This window comes from Acipenser ruthenus, chromosome 46 (assembly GCF_902713425.1).
Source record: "Acipenser ruthenus chromosome 46, fAciRut3.2 maternal haplotype, whole genome shotgun sequence".
NCBI classification, from domain to species: domain Eukaryota; kingdom Metazoa; phylum Chordata; class Actinopteri; order Acipenseriformes; family Acipenseridae; genus Acipenser; species Acipenser ruthenus.
Genome location: NC_081234.1, coordinates 8733409 through 8745061, shown reverse-complemented (window position 1 = coordinate 8745061; position 11653 = coordinate 8733409). Strand labels below are relative to the sequence as shown.

At 44.3% G+C, this 11653-nt stretch overlaps 2 protein-coding genes across 3 annotated transcripts in view; both read right to left on the bottom strand.

Moving 5' to 3' along the window:
• Positions 1-1490: 1490 nt before the first annotated feature.
• On the bottom strand, positions 1491-9577 carry LOC117397717 (aspartate aminotransferase, cytoplasmic). Of its 2 annotated transcripts, none has more exons than XM_033996519.3 (10): positions 9536-9577; positions 9299-9372; positions 6848-7029; positions 6221-6344; positions 5942-6054; positions 5704-5808; positions 4801-4951; positions 3905-4070; positions 2747-2889; positions 1491-2556 (listed from the first exon to the last, which is right to left on the bottom strand). In XM_033996519.3, the coding sequence occupies exons 3-10, from the start codon at positions 6989-6991 to the stop codon at positions 2408-2410; spliced, it is 1095 nt and encodes a 364-aa protein (XP_033852410.3). In that variant the 5' UTR covers positions 6992-7029; positions 9299-9372; positions 9536-9577; the 3' UTR covers positions 1491-2407. The 2 variants fall into 2 exon arrangements, with proteins under 2 accessions (XP_033852410.3, XP_033852409.3); XM_033996518.3 differs by lacking the exons at positions 9299-9372; positions 9536-9577 and adding exons at positions 7878-8605; positions 9074-9291.
• Positions 9578-9990: 413 nt separating this feature from the next.
• The window catches only part of LOC117397716 (beta-2 adrenergic receptor), a 20142-nt gene continuing 18479 nt past the window's right edge, over positions 9991-11653 (bottom strand). The window contains exons 2-4 of the mRNA XM_033996515.3: positions 10617-10680; positions 10201-10283; positions 9991-10104 (exon numbers count right to left, since the gene is read on the bottom strand). Of these exons, the coding sequence (XP_033852406.3) occupies positions 10272-10283; positions 10617-10680 (76 nt within the window). The 3' untranslated portion in view covers positions 9991-10104; positions 10201-10271. The remainder of the gene's footprint in view (positions 10105-10200; positions 10284-10616; positions 10681-11653) is intronic.

Sequence of the window (11653 nt, the reverse complement as noted above, 5' to 3'; positions counted from 1 at the left end):
AAAAGAGTGAGGAATGAAAAAAGGAAGATAGAATGGAGAGAAAGGGGATAGAAAAGAGAGGAACAGAGTGAAAGAGAGGGCAAAAGTGAGAAAGGAGAAGAGAGATGGGTGGGGATGACAGAAAATGTCAGAGACCTTTTTACATGGGTGGGTACATGAAAAGTAACCTTTCCATGAATAATGAATGAAAGTGGAGAGGAGGAGGATGAATGGAAATCATCAGCAGCACAGTATCCTGGGGATTTGTACAAAACTCAAAATCAGAGTTCTCTTTCTGTCTAGGTCACAGTAATGAAAAGAATTAGAGCCCCAGGTTCAAAACGTCCACTTAGGCATTTGAAAAGGTTCCTGTCGGCTCAGCACAATCACTTAGCGGAGCGCGTGGACCAATCTGGACCGACAGTCCTGCAATTACTGCTTTTTTTTTTTTTAGAAAATAAAAGTGACTATTTTACTTGTAGTGCCGTATTGATTTTTAAAATATTGCGAACACGAGCTTGTCCAAGTATCCTCTGAAAATGTATGCAGGCGCAAGGCGCTGCTGCGTAGCAGACTGGAAGAATTACGCAGGATCCGCCCTCTCCACACCAGCACTTCATTAATTCACAATCCTTTTGTATTTTTTTTTTCCTCAAAAAAAGGTACTTTTTAAAAAACAGTGCAATTTGGGTTAAGTACAGGAGCACCATTGTTTAACATAAAGTGTGATTGTATTGGGCAGAGTGATTCAAATTATTACGTCATGTTGTTATGCAACACACTTCAAGGCTTTGTTTAGCGGTGTGTAGCGGCCAGGAGCACATTTATTGATTTGTTAAAAAGGATATATTATTAGTTTGGAGTGTGGACCCATTATAGTTCTATTATGATTCCTGTTTTTATCCAAACCATTAGGAGAACCACACCATTACCAGAAAGAGCAGCACAATGGAGGATTTGATGGAAAATATAGCACTGCACCAGTCTACTTCAAATATACCACGTGTTTTTTAAATGACCCTGCCCCAATAAGCCCATTGAAAAATACTGTAATGTCCAACTATAAGTGGGTTCAGGTCGGCAGCGAGAATAACCAAGCAGAAATAAATACATAAATAATAATAATAATAATAATAATAATAAAATCCCTCTTTGACACTGCGCAAATATTACAACTGACAACCGCATCTCTTGGTAGCTGTCTATCAGCTACCACTACCCCTGGTAGTAGGATTCAGAAACATTGCACTGCCATGGTCTGCGCTGCCCCTGAAGATCATTTGGGAAGGGCGTAATTAGCACACTGTGGTTCCATTCTACCAATGGCAGCCTCGTCCCATTGTAGCTTCCCTTGTGCTCCCACTGCCCCTTGCAATACAAAACCGTTGCTATGCCAGCTTCACTATCCTCTGAAGCACATTTTAATGTACTGATGTGGTTTCTGGAACAGCAATGACGTGTAAATACAGATGAACAAACACAATAAAACACACACACACTGTGAACTTTTTTTATGTATACAATCAATAAATACATCAACTGTTTTTTTTTTGTTTTTAGCACCATCATGTGGACATATCCGGTACTACAGCAAGTACAGCTAAAAGTAACAGCATTTCCTGAAATCAAACAGTACTTCCATGATGGTGTGGAAACCTATAAACTCCCAGTAACTGACCCTTCAGCCCTCTGTTGCATTAAAGCGCAGATAACAGATCGATACTGCAGTACCAAAAAAAAAAAAAAAAATGAATGCGATTAAATCAGAGCTATGCAATTTTACAGGGTAAAAACAAGCGAAGTGCAGATGGAATGAAATATAAAAGCTGAATAATTTAAATAGGTTTAGGTTACTGCTAGAAGTTTGTTTTTTGTTCCCCGCCTACTTCACTATTTGTGTGCGGAACATGTTTAATTTTGTTGCATTTTGGCTGCACCTTATTTTGTCTTGTTTTTTAAAATCACACATTAACCTTGAGACGTCACCTCCGAGCCATACTGTGCAGTGCAATGAACCCCGTATGGATCAAGAGCCATGCACGCGTTGGACAGCTCAGCAATTCACTGCCAACAGCCAGGCACATGTGCTTTTGGCCAGACAGCTGCTTTCCGTCTTGATTAATCCATTTTAATAAGACAAACAAACCAAAAAGTTTCCACTGTAAATCTCAAAGCTACCTATGACAGTCTAGAGAGAGGTTTAATCTCCTTAACTGTGAAGCTCGCTTTATCCATCCCTAATACAATGCATTCACTATAATCTATGTATTTATTTATCATGCTTTGCCATACCTCTGGCAACGCTTACCATGATATCTACCCCAGGAAGATTTCAGAAAGGTTGCGCTGGGAGTGAAAGGGGGTTTCAAACCTCGGAGGGGCGAGTCCGGGTTTGGAGAGGGGGGTGGGATTAGGGGGTCTCCGGGGGTCAGTATTCTTGCAGGTCAGAGGTCACGGCCAGGTAAATGGATTCGGCCACGTGGTCCAGCGTGCGGCCGCTAATCGCCGTGACGTTCACGCACCCGCTGGCCGGCAGGTAAACGTGACACCTCATGACCAAGAACTGCACCTGCTCCCCTGCAGAGGGGAAGAAAAGGGGAAGAATAACCAACTACAGCACAGGCCACAACACTCTCGCTCAATCGTGCAGGTTAGCATGCATGCAATTCAGCAGAGCTGCGCAACCTTTAAGAGTCGCTCACACACAAACACTGCTAAACGGGAAGAAAAGGTTTACTAATGGCTGGTTTCACAGCGCGAGTCTTACCGGTCAGCCCTGTGCAGCAGTACAGTCCTCGCTGCTGGGTCACGTGATCCCAGAACTCAGGAATTCCCAGCATCCTCAGCCTCTCTTTCAGTTTCTCTCTGATCAGCATCCCTCGCTCCACCATCACCCTCAATCCCTCCTTCCTGTGGGATCAGCAGGCGTTCAGCAAGCAATCCCGAAATCGAGACACAGCAGAAACCATTGTCCTGTGCGACTTGCCGTGTGGTTACATTTTAATTACAGGAGGCGCTTTCCTTACAGCAGCTTTTCAAAAGCACCAAACAACCTAAAAACTCTGACGATAACTGCGCATAATTATTTAATGCTCTCAGTTACCTTTGTCATTTTGTTATTTTCTACTTCATTTTTGTTTCGTTTTTTTAAAAGGATAGTGATGCCATAGTTAACATGGAATCCTCGAGTTAGGGCAGCAGTGTGGAGTAGTGGTTAGGGCTCTGGACTCTTGACCGGAGGGTCGTGGGTTCAATCCCAGGTGGGGGGACACTGCTGCTGTACCCTTGAGCAAGGTACTTTACCTAGATTGCTCCAGTAAAAACCCAACTGTATAAATGGGAAATTGTATGTAAAAAATAATGTGATATCTTGTAACAATTTTAAGTCACCCTGGATAAGAGTCTGTTAAAAAATATAGGTGACACCAAAGAGAAACTTAAGTTGACAAACTTACAAAATACGTGGACAAAATACAGCGCTATTGAGCATTCAATAGTAGATTTTTATTGATTTTTTTTTTTAAACATATATATTATTAGTTTTGAATGGGGTCTCATTATAGTTCTATTATGATTCCTGTTTATATCCAAACCATTAGGAGAAACACACAGTTACCAGAAAGAGCAGCATATTGAATACTGATTGAAAATACATCACTTATATGGTACTGCGATGGATTACCAATGTGTTCATACCACCATTGCAGAACAATCTGACTGTCGAAAAATATATATGCAAATAATGTTACAGCTGACAGTGGTACCATGTTACCAACGGCAACCACATCCCGTTGTAGCTGTCCATCAATTTCCACTACCCCCGTTAGTATGAGTCAGAGACATTGCATTGCCATTGTCTGCATTGCCTCAATCGTGGATACAAACAGAAACACACAAGGATGTGGGTTTGCTCGGTATGACTCACCACTCTGCCAGAAGGGCGGGGTTATTGAGCACCATGGTAACCAGCCTGGCTCCTCCTCCGGGTGGGCGTGACCACAGAGAGTGCACCAGAGACGCGGCCTGGGATTGGACGGCCAGGAGAAGAGAGCTGTGCTTCAGGACCAATAAGAGGCTTCCCACACGATCACCTGGAGAGGAGGGGCGGGACGAATCAGGCAATTATTTATGAACTTTTTACATATTATGCTTTGTACCCCAGTAACTATCTATCTATCCACACATGCACTACATCAATATATTTAAACAGGGATGGAAATAAGACTCCTACTGCATATCATTTTGAGCCATTCCAGCTTTTACTATGTGCTTGGTTAGCCATGGTGTATACAGGTAACAAGCACTGGTGTGTCTCAAGCTCAAAGCCAAACCTGGAATGGATCAAACTGCTATGCAATGGGAGTCTTATTTCCATCCCTGTACAATACCTCATATTATATATAATAATAATAATAATAATAATAATAATAATATGCTCTGATATTGATTCGTATTTTGTCATATACTTACTACTAGACTAGACTTACTAGAACTGAAGTCATTGTATTTTATCTTGCTCTTAATTGTAATAATACTTGTACTGTGATTCTTTGTTTACGACTAAGTCGCCCTGGATAAGGGCGTCTGCTAAGAAATAAATAATAATATTATATTTGTATTGGTCCCTTGCAGTTGTTGTGTTCTGTATACACACTGCATAGTTGCACTCAGCGCGTTTGTCCCTCTGCGTTACAAACAGTAACTACGACAAGACGTCTTCATCAGCATCAGGAACGTCCCTAGCTTCTTTTAGCACTTGTCTATATCCTGCCACTGAGAGTTTTACAGTCGGGTGGATGATGCACCCTGGAGCTCACTCACTGTACAGCCCGAAGTTTGTGGAGAATGACTGCGCGCAGAGCAGCTCGAACCCGAGCGAGACAAAGTAGCGCAGAGACCAGGCATCCTGTGCAGGGTCTCCCCAACACAGACCCTGAGAGGGGAGCAGGAAGAAGGGGAAGAGCCGGCGCCTCTGTGTGGAGGGGGGGGGGGGGAGAGGGATAGGGGGAGAGAGAGAGAGAGAGAGAGGGGGAGAGGGAGAGGGAGAGAGAGGAGGGACAGGGAGAGGGAGGAGGGAGAGAGAGAGAGAGGGAGAGGGAGCGAGCGAGCGAGCGGGAGAGAGAGGGAGAGGGAGAGAGGTAATGTCATATTTCATGCAGTACGCTTTCTCCCCTCTGTATATTTCACGAGCTGACATGATGATTATTGTACGACGTCCAAATGTATTTATTTATGTGAGAAAAAAAAAATGACACTGAAGTTAAATGAACCAGCCACCTCTGGAGAGAAAACACTCTTGGCTAGATCAGTTTACATGTGAAGTCTGACCTTCTCCTCCTCGCTAAAGCAGGTATCAAAGAAAAGCTTTCTATACCAACTTCAGCTTTCCTAGAGGACTGATTAAGACAGCAGAGAAACTCCAGGCACTGTCTGCTCAGTGTAAAAGGTCATGTCGGTCGTCTCAGTATATACAAAACTATAGCTCTGGTGACGGCTACGCTTCTGAGAGAACAACAGAGGACAGTCTGTGCAGTATAACACTACGGCAACTCCAGCTAGGGGCACGTGTTACAGAAGTGTGGAATCTCCAGATCATATTCCTATACATATATATTCTATACAATATTCAGACTATCCTGAAACAAACGGGGATGATTTCAGCATGGTGAAGAAACGGAGCAAAACAAAATAAACTCTGTCCCTCTGTCTCTCTGACTCTCTCACCATCATGACCTCGGCAATCTGCTTCCAGTCAGCGTGGGAGGGTTCAGCCCCAGTGGGACAGTGAGCCGAGGCATAGAGCACGATCACAGACTGCTCCGGAGCGACCTGCAGGGGCAGAAAGAGTGTGACACACTGACTGAGGCACGCTCAACTACAGAGCCATGCACGCACAGAGACATACGCACTGAGATACACACACACGAACATTGACGCTGTGTGTGTAGGGGGGGAGGTCTACCTCTAGGTCCTCCAGTAGGGGCTCCACAGAGAAGCCCTTCTTGTCAGGGTCCCAGTATCGATAGGAGCGGATATCGCTGATCCCAGCCCCCTGCAGTGTAGCTGCCACGGATCCTGACAGGAGAGAGAGACAGGAGGGGAGCCGGTCACTCCAAGAGAACTTGGGCAGAAAAAAGAAGCCACACCCACTCAGCCACAAAAAATCTAACATGTGCATTTCTATGAACTTAGAAAAAAAGTTAGTAAATAGATCAACAAAGCAAATACCAAGTTCGCTTACCCCCGCTGGGAGAGGAGAGGTAGACCGGTCCACACCTGGCCCCGCCCACATTGTACCAGCGCTGCAGCAGCTCCGCCCCTAGACGTATTGCACCGGTCCCGCCCAATGTCTGCACTCCTCCCGCCTACAAAACCAGATTCAGCCAATCAGAGCCATCTTTCTAAACAACTCCAATCTTCAGCATGATGGGTTAGGAGATGTGAGAAATACTAAAAGATGATGATGCTTAAAGCTGGCGCGCTCATTAAAAAAAAAAGGATGCAAATTAGGAAAAATAAACTTGAAATAAACAGTGATCCACAAAAGTTGCCAGCGGGCATGTCTTCTAAGTTCCAGGGCAGGTGTCTCCAACCCTGGTCCTGGAGAGCCCCTACCAGCAGGTTTGTAGGTGTCTTTACATCATCAGTGGATAAAGATCTGGAACTCCTGTTAATCTTGATTAATTAAGCCAATAATTGGTTCAATTAAGTAACAGAGGATTGGTTGAAATGCAAACCAGCAGCCACAGCAGCTCTCCAGGACCAGGGTTGGAGAATCCTGTTCCAGAGCATGATCAGATCTCTCTTTTGACATTAACCAACTGCCTAAGTTTGAATTTGGCTGCAGAGTTGCACCCGGGGCTGCTACCCTGTTTTCCCGGATGGCTGGACTGTCTCGGCCCAGCGCCAGCTCCGTCGCACTCCTGGTGAATTCTGGGAGCCCGAGGGTCGGAAGGTAATCCAGGGTCAACGTGGGGTCACTGCAGATCTGCAGCATGACCTTCCTGGTCATTGGGAGCAGAGAGCCGTGACCCTCCTCATTCAGGTACTCTGTGAAGAGAGGGAGAGATGAAAAACACATGGCAAATATGTTTGGCGGAGGCAGAGAAAACAGCAGAACTTGCTGCTGGAATACGTAGCTGTCTTGTTACAGCCCGAGACATACCATTTAAAAACACTGCCACACTTCGTATTTGTTCGGTAAGGGTTATGGGTAAAATAAAATATATATAACATGCACGATTTTTTTTTTATTTTTTTTTTTTATTTTTTTAACACTTGTGTTTAGTGGCAAAGCCTGGATAATCTTGTCATGCGAATAAAGATTATTTAAAAGGTGGCTGTGTGGTCCAGTGGTTAAAGAAAAGGGCTTGTAACCAGGAGGTCCCCGGTTCAAATCCCACCTCAACCACTGACTCATTGTGTGACCCTGAGCAAGTCACTTAACCTCCTTGTGCTCCGTCTTTCGGGTGAGACGTAGTTGTAAGCGACTCTGCAGCTGATGCATAGTTCACACACCCTAGTCTCTGTAAATCGCCTTGGATAAAGGCATCTGCTAAATAAACAAATAAATAATATTTGGCAAGTGGAATGGAGGGGAAAAAGTGAAGGAGAGAGGGCGATGGTTTATAGCAAAAGTAACGTAGTTCTCCCAATCCATTGCAGTGTTCCAATCAAGTATTTTTAATTATTTACTAAATCATTAATAAACCGCGTGGAACAGAAGAGGAGGCCTGGTTTAAGTATGCATGCAAACTGGTCTGAATGCGGAAGGCCAGGCTGTTGTGTACATCACATCTGGCTGAAATAACTGCGGTAAACACACAACCAATGCGCGTTTGGGTGGAATAATTATGAGGGTGCAAACCTAACTCTAGAAGTCTTCCCTCGGCACTTACCCGTGCACCAAAGCAACGCCTTTTCGGTGCTCCTGTCTTTTAAGAAAGCCAGAGATAACCTGTCCTCCTCGCTGGGCTGCGCTGTAGGTGTATCCGCGAATGACGAAAGTGCCGACATTGCTTCATGTGAGAAACAAATTATACAAATTACGGTACTTTGTTGTATAGCGTCATTCTACGCAGCGCAGCTCCTGCTAAAACTAACACTTATCGAAATGAATTCAAAGCAAAGCGAAGGCACGCCACTCCGGTCTTCGCATTTCACTTGGGTTCTGGATACCCACGTCCAGTCTCATTCTCTCTCTCTGCGGTCCGGCGCACCTGCGGTAGTTTACAGATGGTTGCCGAGCAACAGGTGCTCCTGGCGTGCTGCGGTCGTCATGGCAATTGTACCCACGTCCACTCCGGTTCCAATGGAGTTTATAAAACACTGATGTGTTACTGACGGTGGAGGGCGCAGCACAGAAATGCGTCATTTTGTGTTTTGTATTTTCCATTGTGTATACCGTTATTTACAATTATTTTGGTCTTTAATGATGCACAAATTAAAAAGGTTTTTTCTACCGCTTTTGAAATCTGTAGACAGACAAACAAAAGCGTATTTTTTCACACGAGACACAAGAATAGATTTTCAAAAACAAACGCTTTATTTGAATATTTTATTGTTTTTTAACTGTATTAATACAAAAACATTGATGTTATGAATCTGCCAGGGCGTCTTGCACGACCTATAGGGAAAAAAAAAAAAAAAGACATGCTTAGATAGGAGAAGGCCCAGTTCCGGTTTATACCAACACTGAACTCGAGTGGGTCATTGGTTTGTTACCCTCTTAAGGTACACAAGGAATTGAACGGTTGTTCAAAACAGTTTCTTCTTAAAAACACATTTCAGAGCGACTCATCAAGAGGAGGAAACGGACCAAAATCAGGAAGACCAGATCCAACCGGTCAGTACATTTTAAACCCGATTTCGTGCCCCTCATTCAAAAAAAAAAAAAAAAAAAAAAAATGAGCGTGGTTTTATTTCTACATTGTGTGGGTTAGACTCCCGTCTCACTGAAACACGCCTCAGCTTTCAGCCTGTTCTACTCGTGCCAATATTACTTTAAGAGCTTTAGGGTTTACTGTGCTGCAAATGGTACATTTACCAATTGGTTACTGTACCTTTAAAGTGACGTCATAGTTAATTTGCGCACCTACTGGGGTTGTACTCTGTGGAGTGTCTCTCAGTTAGGAGGAGGGCGCAGAGCTGTGATGACGCGAGTTGCTGTGACGTGTTGCAGGATTCTGGAGAAAGCCTTGGTCTGAAGCATGCCACTGCTAACAAACGTGCTCCATGTTTACACCCGCAATCCGGGTGGGCACTCCACTGCCTTCTGACCAGGATAAAAATCAAACCAGCCTGCCCATAATCACACTACCTCTCAACACAGACTGGAGTTGACTGGACCCAGACTCTCCTCTTCCTCAGCCTCCTCTCCCACATCCAAGTCCACTGCAAGACAGACAGTGACAGCAGTTAGCTACCATTTTTAACCCTTTCAGTCCTATACACTGGGGCTAACCAATCACATACTAAAACTTGGAATGGGTGAATCTGCTATGCAATAGGAGTCTGAGCCCAGAAGAGAAACAGTAGAATTATGGTCAACACTTACAAACCAGGTGCTGTCCAGAAATGTAGACAGGCCCCTCCCCAGACCGGAGGTTAAAGGTCACAGGAGGCATGAGCTCCAGTCCATAGAAACTGACCTGCAAGAGACAAAACGTGCGTCTTGATATCTGACCTCCTCTCCCAGCCAGCCAGCCAGCCCCAGAGAGGACAGACTCGCAGCGAAACCTGTTAAATCACACTCCACTAGCACAAATTAAATCTTCCACTAAGCCTACACACTGAGGGAGTGGGTTAAGTGAACAGTACACACATTTCACCTCTGAAGGGTCTGGAGTAGGTGATATCTATATTGTGCCAAGGGCTACTTTGCAGAGCTCTGTGCGACTTAATCAAAAGCAAACATGCTTCTCATCTGTGCAGCCAGAGGTGAAATCAACTGGATCCCTTAAAATAAACCTGATGTTTTCAAAACGTTCCCTGCAGTGCTGCGCTCACCATAGGGAGCACGGAGGGCCGCAGGGAGGCGATGGGGACGGGCCGGTCGTTTTGGGTGATTTTGGCCTCCACCTCGACCACATGCAGCTCATCCTTCGCCTCAGCACCCAGGCAGATCTACATGCGAGGAGGAGGGAGGAGGGAGGAGTGGGAGACACGGCTTTAGTTGCTGTAGAGTTTTGTCGGGCTTTACAACGCGAGGACGCGCTTTACCGTTTTAACGAAGAGCTGGTGCTCCAGCAGATCATTGTGAACCTCGAACACAAACTTCTTCGCGCCTCCCGTCAGCTCGCATCCTGGAGAGAGAGAGAAAGAGAGAGAGAGAGAGAGAGAGAGAGCTTATAAAAACAGCCAGCTGACACCATTCCCTGTCCCGACCCTAAAACACACTAGGAGTTTAGCAAGCAGCACCCGAGCTTGTTACCTACACACTTTGGCTAATAAATAAAGCTTGTAGTAAAACCTGGAATGGGTGAAACTGCTATGCAATAGGAGTCTTATTTCCATCCCTGCGGTTCTTTCGCGTATAGGCGGATTCCTCGCCATGCATAAGCAAACGCGCCTACTTGCAAGATGCAATCTTTAGAGCCCGCTTATCAGGACAGACACCGGTAAAAGCAGCCTCTTACCCCACAGGACGCAGACCGGGTCCTCTTGCGTGGAGGAGATGGTGGAGAAGTTGAAAAGATCCATCTGGAGAGCGATAAAAGGGAGATTAAAAACAATCGCACACTCCTCACAACCAATCCGATCGCTCCGTCGTCAGACGTCACGATAGCTTGCGATTCCTGTAGTGCAGTGCTGCCCAAACCCGGTCCTGCAGAGCCCTTATCCAGCAGGTTTTATAGGTAACCTTTAATCATTAATTTCTTAACACCTGGAACAATTTCATTGTGATCAATTAAGCAGGTGATTTGCTAAAGAAGTCATTTAGAGATCATTTGGTACAAAAAATGAACTACCCTTTTCAGCCCTTAATGGCCTGGATTTCATGCTTGGAAAATGTCAGGACTTCTCGTCTACTGTCATGACTTATTTAAGGTGGTACGGCTGAATTATAATTTGAGATAGTTTTGTTTAACAATTCCTGCTTTGAAACTTCATGTTGTATTTGATTTAATGTATTATATTTGTATTTCAAACAAACTAAACATCAACCAAAACTAAAATTGTAATCCAGACCGTACCACCTTAAATAAGTCATGACAGTAAACAAGTCATGACATTTTCCCAGCATGTAAACTGGCCCTATGACCAGAGTTCCCTTAATTGAACAAGTTACTTGCTTAATTGATCAATAACTTCCATGTGTTCCCAGTCTTTAGAAATTAGCAATTTAGGGTGACCTAAAAAACTTAGTGGATAGGAGAGCTCCAGGACCGTGTTTGGGCAGCACTGCTGTAGTGTATGAAATGGAACTTTTGTAACCCATTGAGAAACAAATCGTTTCTTTGAAAAATAAAAATCACAACACACAATATTCATGTAATTTGATACATCGCATTTGGGCTTAATTTTTACAGTTAACAAAATTAGAGTAAGTTATCACAATATAGTTAAAAGAATTTGCAGGTAGATGCCAGTTAAAAATGCTTTCAAAAAATGAAAAAAAGTAGCCTGTACTTAATGGGTTAATATGGGAAAAAATCCCATCCCATTTACACCA